Source organism: Halichoerus grypus, chromosome 5, assembly GCF_964656455.1.
Source record: "Halichoerus grypus chromosome 5, mHalGry1.hap1.1, whole genome shotgun sequence".
In the NCBI taxonomy this organism is placed as follows: Eukaryota; Metazoa; Chordata; class Mammalia; order Carnivora; family Phocidae; genus Halichoerus; species Halichoerus grypus.
In genome coordinates, this window is record NC_135716.1 from 166,794,555 (window position 1) to 166,810,308 (window position 15,754).

Sequence of the window (15,754 nt, forward strand, 5' to 3'; positions counted from 1 at the left end):
AGGTGGAAGCAACTCAGATGTCCATCAAATGAATGGATAAACAAGATACGGTATATACATACATACAGTGGGATATCATTGTGCCATAAAAGGGAAGAAAATCTTGTCATATACTACCACACGTATCAGCCTTGAAGATGTTATGCTAATGAAGTAAGCCAGTCACAAAAAGGCAAATCCTGTGTGTTTCTTAGTCAAACTCATAGAAACAGAAAGTAGAATGGTGATTAACAAAGGCTTGGAGGAAAGAGAAATAGGGAATTGTTGTTTAATGGGTATAGAATTTCAGCTTTGCACCATGAAAAGTTCTAGAACAACAATGTGAGTATACTTAACACTGCTGAAATGTACATTTAAAAATGGTTAAGATGGCAGATTTTATGGTTTTTAGTATAATTTTTTGAAAAGGAAAAAAAAACAGGAATAAGGACTAGAATTCAGGGCACCCGGGTGGCTTAGTCAGTTAAGCATCTGCCTTCAGCTCAGGCCCTGATCCCAGGGTGCTAGGATCGAGCCCCGCATGGAGCCCCGCATCAGGGCCTGCTTCTCCCTCTCACTCTGCTGCTCCCCCTGCTTGTGCTCTCTCGCCCTCTCTCTCTCTCATGAATAAATCTTTAAAAAGGAAAAAAAGGACTAGAATTCAAGTCCTGTCTCCCCCACTTACTAGTTCTCACTTTAGGCAAATTATCTCTTGAGCCTCCATTTTCTCATATAAAATGAGAAACTTCCAGACAGATTGTGAAACTCAAATGGGACTATGTAAATGAAGGTACTGTTTAACCCCTATATTCAGTACCAAGTATGGGAAACAGTAGGTACTCAATAAATATTTGCTGAAATAATTAATTAATTAATTGGCACCAGATTTATACAAAATCAACTTGTTCCACTAAGATGGCAGCAGTGTGTCACTCTGCTTCTTGTGTGCTGAACATGGTCAGAAAAAGAGGAATATGACAACCCTCTCCTCACCTCTCCAGACTCTTACAGTTCCTACTTCACTGTTATACCAAGCAAAGGAGAGGGTCCTAGAGTTTGAAGATGAACTGTGGTTATTCATTATTTAATAATCTACTACATGTCTGTTGATCAGCTTTCTCCATAAAAAGTAGGTCTAATTATATATATACACACACACACACACATACATACATACATATATATACACACACACACATACACACACCCCAGGACGTGTGGAGGTCATAAGCCCACCAGGTCCTGTTGACATTTTTTTTTTTTCATTCATTCACCAAATATTTCTTGGTCACCTTTATGTGCAAGGCATTCTTCTAGGTACTGGGTATGCAGCAGTGATCAAAGGAATCCTTGCCTCTAGTAGGAAGAAACAGTCAGTAAACAAGTAAGTTAAGGAAAACAAACCACATATGTCAAATGGTGGTAAGTGCTATAGCTAAAAATCAATTAGGAAAAGAAGGCCATGTTTCAAATAGGGTACTTAGGGAAGACCTCAAGGCAAAGCTACCTTTTTTTTTTCTTTTCTCCCTCTCTTTCTTTCTTTCTCTCTCTTTCTCTTTCTTTCGTTAACCTTTTAAGCAAGACCTAACAGGTGGAGGAGTTAGCCATTAGCATTTACCTGGAGAAAGAGCATGCCAACGAGAGGGAACAGCCAGTGCAAGAGGTTGGAGGCATGTGCAGGGAAGAGGAGGGGAGGAAGAATGTTGGGAAGTAAAGTCACAAGAGATCAAAGGAGAGGGTGGGAAGATCTTGCAGGGCCTTGTAGATTATTTTAAAGACTTTAGCTGTTATTCCAATGAAATGCTATCTTAAGGTTTTGAGCAGAAGACTGACAAGATCTGACTTACGCATTAAATGCATCAGGTTGGGGGCGCCTGGGTGGCTCAGTCGTTAAGCATCTGCCTTCGGCTCAGGTCATGATCCCGGGGTTCTGGGATCGAGCCCCGCATCGGGCTCCCTGCTTGGCGGGAAGCTTGCTTCTGCCTCTCCCATTCCCCCTGCTCATGTTCCCTCTCTCGCTATGTCTCTCTCTGTCAAACAAATAAATAAAATCTTAAAAAAAAAATAAATACATCAGGCTGGCTGCTGTGTAGGATCTTGAGGAGGCTAGCTGGGAGTCAAATTAGGAGGTTATTGTAACAATCCAGCATGAGATCCTGGGTGGCTTGAACCAAGGTAGTAGCAAAGGAGATGGGGAAGTAGTCATATATGATGATAGATATGTCTATGATACATATAGGATATATCATGAAGGCATTATTTTGACACGCTTTGCTAATAATTTGGATATGGGGTGTGAAAGAAAAAGAAGTTAAGGAAGTGTCCCAGGATTTTGGCCTAAGCAGCTGAAAGGATGAAGATGCCATTTACTGAGATGGAGAAGGCTGTGGTAAGAAAGATTAAGGGTCTAGTTTTAGATGCTAGGTTTGAAATAATTATTAGACATCCAAGCGGAGATGTCAGGTAGGCAGTTGGATATCTGAGTCTGGAAGTCAAGGGAGAGGTACTGGCTGGAGATAAATAATTGGGAGTTCTTTGTGTACGTGTGGTTATTAAAAATGATTGCATAAGTCATTGGAATGAATGCAGACAGAAGAATAGAGGTCTATGAACTAAGCCCTGAGTCCCTCTAATATTTAAATGTTTGGATCTTAAGGTGGAACCAGCAGAAGTTTCAGAAGGAGAGGTATGTGTGAGGTAGGAAGAAAACTGGGAGAATGGTGTCTTAGAAGAAGACAAAGGGAGAGTGTTCGACTCAATCAGATGTTGCTGTTGGGTCAAATAAGGTTGCTACATGGAGGCCATTAATAAACTTGATGTGCAGTTTGAACAGAGTGATGGGGGTGATATCTAATTGGAATGGGTTTAAGAGAGAATGGGAAGAGAAGAACTGGAGAAGGCAACCATATGACAACACTTTAGATCAATTGTAAAAAACAAAGAAATGAGGTAGTAACTGGAGGGTTATATGGGCTCAAGAGAATTTTTGAACCTAAGAGAAATTCTATCAAGTTTATATGCAGGTGGTGATGATTCACTAGATGAGGAAGAACAATAGTGGTGCCTCCTGTGTGTCTGACATTGACAAGGCGCTAGGAATAGAGCAGTGACAAAATCCTCTGTTCTCATGGGAATTGCCGTCACTCACCGGTATGAGGGTAACTGGTTTATCCATATGAGGAGAAAAGCAGAATTGTATTCCTTCTTTTTGCTATTTGCAGAAATAAGTTCCAGGTGGATAAAATAAAACTTAACATGATAAGCAAAACTTTAATTTTTAGAAGAAAATACAGAAGAGTATCTGTATGGCCTTAAGGTGGAAGAGAATCTTATTTAAAAGGCCCAAAATACAGTTTTGAAAAAAACAAAAAAAATGATCATTTTAATTGGATGAAGCTTTATATCGAGTGAAAATATAAAGTGACAAAACCAGACTGGGAGAAGATATTTGCAATTCTTTTGCTTGTTAATTCATATACAAAATCTGTAAAGAACTGTAAATTATTAAGCAGCAAACAACATATTAGAAAAGTAGGCAGAAACCTTGGAACAGTCAATTTTCAGAAGAGGAAAATCAGGTCACCAGTAAGCATGTGGAAAGTTCCTTAACCTCAGCAATTAAGGATATGCAGATTAAAGTGTGTTGCATTTCCTATTTATCAGATTGACAGAAATTTAAGTCTAACAGTGCCAAAGTTTGTCAAGGAAATGGGAACACTTACTCTGCAGATGGAAGTAGCCCTTTTTTTAAGATTTTATTTTTAAGTAATCTCTACACCCAACGTGGGGCTCAAACCCACAACCCCAAGATCAAGAGTTGCATACTCGGGGCGCCTGGGTGGCTCAGTCATTCAGTGGTTGCCTTTGGCTCCTGTCATGATCCCGGGGTCCTGGAATCGAACTCCACATTGTGCTCCCTGCTCCGCGGGAAGCCTGCTTCTCCCCTCCCACTCCCCCTGTTTGTGTTCTCGCTGTGTCTCTCTCTATGTCAAATAAATAAATAAAATCTTTAAAAAAAAAAAAAAAAGTTGCATGCTCTACCAGCTGACTCAGCCATGCACCCCTGGATATAGCCCTTTTTGGAGAATAGTTTGTCAATGTCTAGTAGTTTGAGGTGTGCATAACCCTATGATCAAGCAACTCCACTTTTAGATAAATACACTTCAGTGCAGGGGTCTGCAGACTATAACCGACGTGCCAGATTCTGCCCACTGCCTGTTTTTATAAAATTTTAATTGAAACATAGCCATGTCAGATCGTTTCCATAGCTACTTTCACGCTGTAGTAGCAGAGTCCAGTAGTTGCAACAGAGATCATATAACCCGCAAAGCCTGGAATGTTTACTACCTGACTTTACACAGAAAGTTGGCCCACCCCTGCCCTTGAGTAATTCTCATGTGCACAAGGAGAGATGTGTGAGGATTTTTTTGATGCCGCATTGTTCATAATAGAATGTAATTGGAAACAGCCTCTCTGTAAACCTGTCCATGAAAAGAAAATTGATAGATGTATCCGAACAATGGAATGCTATATGGCAGTTAAAAGTGAATGAACTAAAACTACATACATCCATAAGGATTAATATGAAAAACAGTGTTCAACACAAAAAAAACAGTGCAGATAGATACGTACAGTGTGTATCATTTATCTAAAGGTCAAAAATGTTCACAACCATATACCATATATTGTTTATGGATATATATACTCAGAGAGAAAGGAAGGGTCAACAGGTAGGGGTACACAGGAAATCAAATAAATCTGTGGTATCTCATTCTTATTTTTTTATCTAAAGCAACTATAAAATATTACGATTTGACAAAAGTGAGTTGGTGGTAGGTATACAGGAATTTATTTTTATTCTCCTTTTTCTGTATTTTGAATTACTTTCATTTACAAGGGGTTGGAGGAACCCACCCCCCTTCATGTTTTGCTCTCGCTGCCGCTGCTTCACTGTGCATTTCATAACTGAGAGCACGCACTAAGCCTTCCACACCTGAAAGGTAGATTTTCTGTAGTGCGTGTTATAGTGAGCCCTGACACCCAAAGTCTCATCAAACTAATGGGAATGATTTTATTCCCTTCAACAGTACGTGTGTTTATTTGGTAATTTTTCTCAATCTCATTTCATCCAGAGCTAATTTGCAAAGCTATAGGTTCTTGGCACCTTGGTAACTACAGTGAGAGACTTGAGGCTTTCTTTGATAGAACTGTGAAATGGGAGCAAGGAGAAGAAATATTTGATTTCAGAGTTACGGTTCTTGGTGGCCACTCTGTTATCTTGGACATTAAAAAGAATTCTCAAAATTGTTTCTGAAAATGTCAGAAGTGTTTTTGATAGGGGAAGCCCAGAAACCGAATATTCTCCAAATGCTTATTAGGTGGTCTTACAGTTAGAGATTCAGTTGTTTGACATTTGGTAAGCTGAGTGATCATTGGCCATACCCTCCTGAATGGAAAGCTCATCTTCAGGATTGTTTTGAGAGTGTAAAATGGAGGAAATATATTTACCAACAATATGGGAGTCATTTTTTTATGTTGCTACTTCTTCACTGTGAGCTGTTAATAATTCTCCCTGTCTCTTAATCCTCTTAGAGGAGACATTCCTAAATGTATTTCATCATTGATCATTACATGCCATGACAATGAAAAGCTTTTTATGTCCTTGTCCTCTAAATATGAGACATTCCTGGGGCACCTGGGTGGCTCAGTCAGTTAGGTGTCTGCCTTCAGCTTGGGTCATGATCTCGGGGTCCCAGGATCATGCCCTGCATCGGGCTCCCTGCTCATCTCCCTCTCCCGCTCCCCTTGCCTGTGCTCTCTCACTCTCTCTGTCAAATGAATGAATAAAATATTTTTTAAAAATAAATAAATATGAGGCATTCCCTTTATGAAGTCTGAGGAAAAAGGTCTAAAACCTGACTGACTTAAGGTTCTTTTCTATAGACAGATCATAAAGTAGATTGGGCCTGGCAGAGGTTGGCTTAGATTATAAGGATGTAATATTTGCCGTGGAATTAGACAAACAACTCTTCAACACTTTGAACATAGTAAGAATTTATTAGTTGAACTATTTAATATATGAATTGGGGCTCAAGACATGGACTACAGTCATCTACTGAATCATTTATGAGATTAATATGCATTTATTCTGCAAACATTGACTGCATTGCCTGATTTGAATGTTGGGCATGATGATGCTATTGTAAAATGTTAGCACTGAAAGGGATCTGTGCTAAGTGCACCTGAGCCGAGCTTTTTATTACAAGCAGGAGACCGAAGCCCAAAGTGGCCTAGGTGTTTGGTCCAGGTGACTAGCTCATCTGGGCTGAGGTGCCAGTTGGGCTAGGGATTTCAGAGACTTGCAGTTGCTCAGGCGTGTCAAGTGGGACTTCTGAGTATGGGTAGATAGGTTCTTGTCAATTATGGTGTAGTTGTCTCATTCATGTATTTATATATTGATACAACAATTTTCCAGCAGATGGCAGTCAAGTGCCTTGAGGAAGAGGCACGTTTTTCTTATTCACACAGGAACCCTGGTGCTAAGTCACTGGATCTGGCAAGAAGAAAGGATGAGAAGGTTAATGGAGCAGGATGAAGAAGGAAGCAGAGTTAGGACCTTGTTTAACTGAGGAAGGTGGTAGAAACAGGGAAATAAAGTATAAGTGGTGAAGAAAGAGCAAGGGAAATAATTTCCCTTTTATTTATGCAAATAAAATGTCTTTCCCACAGCAGTTATCATCTGTGCATGTTTCTGGTGTGTTCCAGATGCGATTTGAATTTTGATACACTGCCATGTTTCTCAACTGCCTGCAGTGGATTGAAATCACCCTTTCCCAAGGTCAACTTCAGAGATACACTATCTCAGTTGCAGTTACGGCGTATAATAGACATTCTGGATGTGACAGGTTTACTGCCATAGTCATTGGTACTCTGGGGCTGTTCCCCCCACTGAAAGACCTAAGACCCAAGCCTAGGACTGTTTCTGGAAAACGAAGAATTGGAGGAAAATGGCTGTTTGCCTGTTTCTTGTTACTAACACGAAATCAGGACCTTATGCTTCCACTCTTTTTTCCTACACTAAAACAATTACCCTCTGAAATCATCCTTTCATCATGGCAAGATAGCCTGACCCTAGATTGGAGCCTGCACTTGATCTTAGCCAAAAGGCTGAGAAGTGATTAGATTGGAGCCTGGAGCCCAGAGTGTAGCTACTAGCTTGTTTTTGATCTGGGACAAGTAACTAATTCTTTCAATCCCATTTTCATCTTTACAATAGGGAATGGTACCCATCTCACTGGATTATTCTGAGAGTTCATTAAAGGAATATCTCTGTAAGCTATAAAGTACAGGAGATATGGAAGAGGGAGGTGGTATCCCAGCTCTCACACTGCCTAGGCCCCTTTGCTTCCTATTTATAAAAATTCCCCACACTAAGGGGCGCCTGGGTGACTCCATCAGTTAAGCGTCCAACTCTTTTTTTTTTTTTTTTTTTTTTACAGATTTTATTTATTTATTTGACAGAGACACAACAAGAGACAGAACACAAGCAGGGGGAGTGGGAGAGGGAGAAGCAGGCCTCTTGTAGAACAAGGAGCCCGATGCAGGGCTTGATCCCAGGACCCTGGGATCATGACCTGAACCAAAGGCAGCCGCTTAACCAACTGAGCCACCCAGGCGCCCCATAAGTGTCCAACTCTTGATCTCAGTTCAGGTCTTGATCTCAGGGTTGTGAGTTCAAGCCCTCCCTGGGTGTGGAGCCTACTTAAAAAACAAAACAAAAAATTCCCCACACTTATTAAAATAAGAACCTAAAGAGCACTCACATTTTGTGGGCAGCGGGCCTGCTGGATCTCTAGCTGCCACCCCCACTCCCCACCAAACTACATGGGCTGTCACTTGTTTTTTCTAAGCCTAGGCAGGTGAACCAGCAGCAGCCCTTTTCTTTGGTGTTGAAAAAAGGTGGGGAGAATGTCCTAATGGGAAATTTCTTTTTCTCATCAGGTAAGGAGAGCTGCTTTGAGAGAATTGTGTCTAGGTTTGGAAAGAAAGTCACATATGTAGTGATTGGAGATGGACGAGATGAAGAAATTGCAGCCAAACAGGTAACCATGGTAAAGAGAATAGTCCATGTGGGAATGCAGCAAACAATTAGAAAAATGGTAAAAGTCAGAAATCTTAGCAATCTTGTGCATTTATAGTGTTTTCTCTGTCCTGTTTTTCTTTAAAGAAAGATGTTCATTTTTCCCCCAAATAGAGTTTTCCCTATAAGTTGTTAGTTCCTTCCTTTCCCCTTCCTCCCTGCCACTCAGAAATCTTAAAATCTTTGAGCCCTGCTGTAGGGACCCCCATCATTAAACCTGATACAGGCCCTATCTGCCATCTTCATCTTAGAGGGCAGTGCCTTCCCAAGAGCATGAGACTTCACTACAAAAAGGCAAATCAGTCTGATTTTTCCAGGCTTTAGATTCTCAAAAAGCCAGTACAATCAAGTGAAAGTTGTTTAGATGAAGTCCTTCCTGCTTTCGAGCCCAGAAAAGATTGTTCTGCTGTTAACCTCCTCACTGTGCAGGTCCCAACTCCAGGCCACCTCATCTCACTACAGGAAACAGTAGATGAAAGAGTCTTGACTGTGGAATCTAAAATTAAATTGGGTCAGCTCCCCTCCATTGATTAGCTGTGTGACTTTGGACCGTTTACTTCTCCTCTTTGAGTTTCCTCATCTGCGTTTATTAAATGGATCTACAGAAGTTCTTTTCCTCTGCCCTAGTTTCCTTCCAGCAACTCTATTTCTTACGTTCGGAGGTGGAGGGTTGCCAGCCAGGACCAGCTGTCCTGATTTCTTCAGTTAATGTAAATATTCAACTACTAATAAACTGTGAGATTGGTAATCGGGTGGCATTATTACCTCATTATGTTTTCATGTACTATTTTATGTAGCAATTCAAGGACCTTTATTTTTTTTCATGTGTTATCTTTGAGGCTTTGATTCTGAAGTGCTTGTTGCCGTCTGGGCGGGGGTGGGGGGGAAGAAGACACTAGTGGATGGAGGCAACAGTGCTGCTTGGTTTGAAGAAGGGAGTCGGGGAGATAGAGAACAATTAAGTCATTAGCGGAGTTGGGGCCACTAAACTGATGCCTGTAATCATCTACCACAGAATATACCCATTGGAAGATGCCTTAGAGCTCTATCCAGTTCAGCCTCTACCCTGTGAGGGACCTTTTCTGCAGCCCCTTTCCCAGAAGACTTCCTAGTCCTTGCTTGAATAAACCCAAGGATGGGGCGACTGCTTCCTGTGTGTCGTGTTCTACTGTGGCGTCATCCAAGCTGTTAGGATGGTCCTCCTTCCACTGAACTCAAACTTGTATCTCTAACTTTCATATCCTGGTCCAAGTCCTGAGTATGATGTAACAAGTCTGTTTCCTGTTCTGTATATTAAAAGCCTTTTAAATATTATGGGTGAGCAGCATGCTCGAGAAACACTGAGCTTATTGCCAAAAGAACTGTTGTAAGACTTCAGTATTTCGGGTAACTTGCAAGGAGTGTGAGCAAAACGATCAGTAAAGCTAATCCCCTTCGGCTTCATAGAACATGGTTTCCAACACTTGGATTTTTCAAATCCCTTCTTTAAAATGTGGCTTCTACAACAGCACACAGTATTCTGGACATGATTTTGACAACATGGTAAATGGGATTATTATTTCTTAGATCTGTGTATTCTGCATCTTAGTGGTGAACAAGATTTAGGCTTTGTAGAAACTTACAGAAACTTTGTCTGAAACGTATAGAAAACTGACCATCTGTAAGAAAATGTAATATATTAATAGTAATTTCTTATGTGGGTCATTTTATTTGATCCTGAAGACCCTGTATAATGGCTAGAACAAGTATATATCATAAAAGCACAGTTACCACAGAAGACCTGATAAAAATCTCTCACATTTGTAAAGTGTCCTATAGGGTACAAAGTCCTTATACCTATGACTTACTTGATCCTTAATAACAGCCCTATAAGGTGGGCAGGAGTAGAGAGTGTTACCAAGTATCTCGGGGAGAGGAAGAGGTATATAGGTAAGTGTCAGCTCCCAAAAGAGGTTGGGTTAAACAGCTATCAACTATCCCCCTCTCTTCCAGCACAACATGCCTTTCTGGAGAATCACCAACCATGGAGACCTGGTGTCCCTCCACCAGGCTTTGGAGCTTGATTTTCTCTGAGAACTGGAATGAAGACCCTTCCCCGTGAGCTCCTTTTCACTCCTGAAGGGAGCTAGAGACCGGAACCATCTGGGAACTCTCTCTCTGTCTCTGTCTCCGTTTCTGTCTCTGTCTCTGTGTGTGTGTCTCTCTCTTTCTCCATGGAATGCTGGCGAGAACACAATCAGAACCAACAGCTGCAAGGGACGAAGCTTATTTTTGCTAAGAGTGAGCTGCAGCCCTGTGTTCATCCTCATACAGAGGCAGGAGACAGTTGGATTGAGAGAACAATAGACTCACCGCAGCTACAGTGCTTTTAATTCTTCTGTTTTTTGTTTTGTTTTATTTTGTTTCAAAAATGAAGAAAAGAAAAGGAAGTTCTTGGAGCAGAGTTGCACTCTTAGTTTGTGCCCAGTTTGAGAACTGCTCTGAACTTGAGGGAACAGGATAGATGTGGCAGACTTTTGTGATACCATCTCTTGCAGTCTTTGTAATCTCCTTAGCTCTAGAACATATTCCCAGGGAATGTATATGTTATTTTTATAGTTAAGGGTCTGGTCTCTGAAGCAGGTTTTCCCTCCTTTCTTTTTCTAGCAAGAAAGGGGTGTGTAAAGTTTCCTTGGAAAATAGCAGTTGAAATATCTAAAATACCTCTCTGTGACAGTAGCACCTCTAGCTTCCCCAGCGGTCTGCTCTCTAGGGTGGTTTCCTTCCCGTGCTTCCATCTCCTAGTTTGCTGAACTGTGGGGCACTGGACACTGATTAACTTTAGACTTTGGTATTTCCCATCCTAGAAGCCTTAGTCCCCTTTCCAATCCCTGTCCCCCTTCAACCAAATGGCACAGCCCTAGAAACTCCCTCTCTTAAGACGTAAATTCTAAGCCTTCAGCTAGACTTTTATTCAAAGACTATGTCCCAGAGGGCTTACCTCCCAACTGGAGGGAAAGGACTAAGGCTTCTTAGGAATTTCTGCTTCTTTGGCTCTTGAAACAAGAAGATTCCACCTTTTCCTCCTGCAGAGAAGCACCCTTCCCCAGCAGATGCTCACCCCTACAGCCTTCTCCTCCTTCTTAGTCATCAGTACTAAACTCTTGCCCCTTTCCTGCCCTCTGTACCTCACATCCGCCTCCATGCAGCTCTGGCCAGTCCCTCGGCTTTGGACCCAACAAGTTAAATCAAATCTAAGAACAGACTCGTAACTACATTTGACTTCCTTTGAAGCCCTTAAGCCAAGAAAGGTATTTTGGGCATATATTTACCCAAATCTCTTCCTGAAACTGAAGAACAGATTGCTATGATCAAAACCTACTTTTCCCATGGAACACCCTTCCTGCTTCTCAAATCCCATTCTAAAATGGGAAACCAGAAGGCCAGAAAGACTTTGCTGATTTAAATGAGGGTGCTGGGACCCCACCCCATGCCTGAAAATTGAATCCTGGGCTAAATGCAGGAACGTCTCTCACCCTGACCTCTAGGAAGATTGGTGGGTGCCAGGCAACTAACCCCAGCCTTACAGCCCAGCTGTGTTGTGGATGCTCCATCCCTCCAAGACAAACGTGGGCGTCTGCTCAGGCAGGATTAACTTCTTAGAGCTGAGGAGGTTGAGCCTCTCCCCGGCTGCCTGGAGAGGTGATCATATAAGCACCTCAGGTGTGCAGTCTGGGTCCTCAGTAGGAGGCATCCCTTGACCAACCCCAGCTGTAATTGCTCGCCCCCAGAGATTCTGGGTATCCATTTCCAGAAATGTTGCGGCACAAAGGGGCCAGGCTCCTTCCGACGCCAGACCACCCAAATGGCAGCAGAGAAAAACTGATAGACACGTGCCTCCCGAACCGATTGAGAAAGTGCTCCATTACTCACAATTTTAGGGAAGCGGTTTTTGGGAAGGAGCTGAAGTCAGTGCTCATGACTTAGCCGCCTCTGGCAGGTGGGGAAGAGATGGGGCGTGCAGTTGGAGGCCAGCCTTCCATGGTCTGTGTTCGGCATAGTTGTCCACATGCTGCTTTGCCTTGCTTGATAATTGATCTTAGAAAGCTCTATGACGGGCCTTTCTTGCAGGCCCTAAGGTCTCCCCATACTGGCAGTATAACTGTTGGTTCCCTGCACTGGACATAGGCCACCGGGTTGGTGCTGTACTTCAGGCTTGTGAGGCTGTGGAGTGGTACCCCGTCACGCACACAGGGCCATACACAAACACTTCCCTCTCCCTGCCCTTTGGGAGAAGCTCGCTATCCCTATGAGTTGGACTCCTCTTTCAACGGCATTTCCCTCACTCCCCCAACCCGGCCCTGACTCCCCAGCTTGGGTCTTTGCAAAAGGAACTTGAAATTGGTGAAGAGAGGTGAGGAAACTCTACCCAGCAGAGCACTTCTGCTTTGTTCTGGTCGTTGCTGCCCTCATTATAGGACAGACAGAAAATGAGAGCTTCTCGATTCCTCTTTGCCAAAATGAGTTATCCAGGGAACACAGCGTTCTTTTACCCTGTGTTCCAGCACAAAGATCTGGAAAGGAAAATAAGTGGGGAGCACCAAGAGCTCTTGGAAGCTGAGGACAAAAGGATACCGTGGGTCATTTCTTCAAGGGGAAGCCCTCTTTACTAGAAAGTGTCCCCATGAAATCAGCCACATGATGAGTCTGTCCCCCAGCCGGGCACTGTGGGTTCTGTAAGACGGGTCTGCACGTTTCATGGTGAGGACTGTCTCTAGTGTGGGATCTGGAGTCGTCAGACGTGTCCTGGGTTTAAGAGGTGGCTTGACTTCCGAATGTAAAACTGACTGTGCCTTAGCATCACCCTGTCCGGTGCCTCTAGGGCAGCTGGTGGTGTCCAGGAGAATAGATGCCTGTTCCAGACTTCGATGCCTGTTTGGGCTTTTATTTGGTTTGGGATGTTCCTGTCGTCTGCTCTGCAAGTTGAGGGGCAAAGCTGGTGTCCCAGGAGACTTGGGCCACAGCTTGTTCGCAGTTTATACAAACTCACTTTTCAAGCTCCAAGTAGAATCTGATTGGCAAACTCCAGCGGCAGCATATGGAGCATCTAGATGTTCACTACCTTGAATGGGTGTCAGGGCCACTGAACCGAGGGGGACGGGGAGAGGGGCAGGGCCACAGTCTTCCTCTTCCTGCGAGGACGGTGGTCTAAGCCCAGGGTGGTGAGCTGGGGCCTTCCTCTCCTCACTCCTCTACAAGAGGGACAGTTAGGGCCCTTCTTTAAGCAGGTTTCGACTTCTTACCACTAAATTGGCTTCCTTTTTCATCCAAAACTTGGAAGTCCCCAGATGTTCACACTTACAAAGAAGCCAAATCTGAATTCTGGGATTCTAAAATATCTTTAACTATGAGAGAAAATGTAGTTCTGTCCCATCCCCAATTTGCAGGCCCTCTGTCCCTTCCTCTCCTCTGACTTAGACAGCTCCAGCAAGCAAGGCTCCATGGCTAGTCCCTAATGCACTGACGGGAGCCATCTCATTAAGGACAACTTCTACTCAAAACGTGACCCTCTGGACTTCAGATGCCTCATTTAGCAGGAAAAGGCATTGAGTGGATCGGATATATTTATGTGACTGCGGGCATTCGTGGCTGTGTAGAGTCCTTGACCATAATGTTATATGTAATGGGAACTATCTTATAAACTTGAAAAAATAAAGTTTTTATTTTCTATACAGTTTGCTCCTGTGTCTTTTCTGAGTAGGATCAGCCCAGTTGCCCAGCTAAGTAGGCTCCTAAGTAGGGCTTCGTAAAAAAATCTTTAGAGCTCATTAGAAAGATGGCACCCTTCAATAACCCGGTCATTAATTTCATCAAAAATTAAGACTAACCATTTGGTATAAACAAATGTACATGGGGAAATAAAAAAATATTTTAAAATAACTCGCAAGGGAAAGTTTATTTCTTAATTGTTTCTAAAATCTATTGCCTTTTAAAGTTTAGGACTGGAATGATAAGAGGTCTCATTTGCTGTCAAATGTGCTGAAATTTAATTATTAAAGAGAAATCACTACCTTGCTGTGATGAGCTTAAAATGCAAAAGCAATAAAACTGACAAACTGATATCAAACCTCGCTTGATTTGGCCTGATTTCCTGTCACGTCAACTACTTCTGCTCATTTCTTCCGATTGGGTCTGACTGTCCCTCACTGGTCTGGAAAACAGTCGAGAATCCCTTTGCCTTTTATTCCAATGAAGGAGGACAGAATTCGGGTCTAGCTTCCAAGTACTCTAAGATGTATTTTTCTCCAAATTAATTCCTCCTTAGAAAAGGGGGTTGCCTTGTATTCTAGGCATTAAATTTTTTCGTTGGAAGGTACATATTTCGAACCACATCATAGCTGAAGCAAACTTGTTAGTTGTTACATCTTTAACTTGGTCATGAGTACAAATACTGGAGTATTTGCTTTTCAAGCCCTATGAGTAAACATCTCCATCTCCCCTATAGTGAGTATAACATCTGCGCATTTCTCAAAAACCTTTTGCTGGCAGGTAAAAATTAGTAATCCAGGATGGTTTTATTCTTCAAAAACAAGTTTCTTGACCTTTAAAAGAAATTCTTGATGGGAATCTTGAAATTTCTAATTGCAAATAATGTCACTGCCATCTTTTAAAAACTCTTAATTCTATAAACTTTATATACAAATGAAGAAGCGACTGCTTCATTCCACAGATTTTAGGTGGTATACCTTGTATGTTGTTTCAATTTAATTACATATTATCATCATTTGACAATTTCATTTAGCGATTACAGATGAGCGTTTGTCCAAAACATTAAAAGCACACATCTTTGGGATTTTTCTCTGGGAAAGTAGGGAATTGCCTAAAACACTGTGTCTTCTGTTTGAGCATACATGCCATCTCCCCTGAACCTAATCTCTGCGTATGACAGGAAGCTTGTTAAAGTCAACAGCACCAATATTTGTTTTAGGGAAACCCTTAGGACCTATGTCCGAGGCTGGGTTGGGCACTAAGCCCACCCTCTGGGGTCTCAACCCTTGATATTCTCAGTGACTTGGGAGAAACTATAATGATTTCACTTATGGGTGTGTTTATGTGTGTTTAAATGTATTCAGTTAAAAGAATGGTCCTTTTATAATACTGTATATTATACCTCAATCAAAAAAAAAAAAAGAAAAAGGAATGATCCTTTCTCTAAGGCCATTATATCCTAGTAGGAGATGATGATGATAATAATAGTAGATAATGATGATGATAACAGTTTTTACTTCCTTTTTTTTTTAAATGTATTATTTGTTTCAGGGGTACAGGTCTGTGATTCATCAATCTTAATACAATTCACAGGGCTCACCATAGCACATACCCTCCCCCGTGTCCATCACCCAGCCACCCATCCCTCCCACCCCCCCCTCCACTCCAGCTTTACTGCCTTTTTTCTGTTAAAATTAAGTCAGCAGCCATGTTGGCCATTTTACTGGTCCGTGAAATTCAAGTCTGGAAATCACTGGATGGGATGATCCTGGAGATCCTTCCGGCCTTACCTTTCTCTGTATGTCAAAAAGCACCAGCATCATCTCCCCAGGGCTCCCTCCACCCCCCTCCCCACCTGTCATCCTTGGCTCCAGGCCAGCATAGCTG

The 15,754-nt window shown here is 42.3% G+C and overlaps 1 protein-coding gene across 4 annotated transcripts in view; it reads left to right on the forward strand.

The window, feature by feature from the left end:
- Positions 1-13,830, forward strand: part of EYA3 (EYA transcriptional coactivator and phosphatase 3) — a 110,818-nt gene extending 96,988 nt beyond the window's left edge. For all 4 annotated transcript variants that reach the window (XM_036070672.2, XM_036070675.2, XM_078073580.1 and 1 more), the window contains 2 exons: positions 7,981-8,081; positions 10,112-13,830. In XM_036070672.2, coding sequence (XP_035926565.2) covers positions 7,981-8,081; positions 10,112-10,192 — 182 coding nt within the window. In that variant the 3' untranslated portion in view covers positions 10,193-13,830. The remainder of the gene's footprint in view (positions 1-7,980; positions 8,082-10,111) is intronic.
- The last annotated feature ends 1,924 nt before the right edge of the window (positions 13,831-15,754 follow it).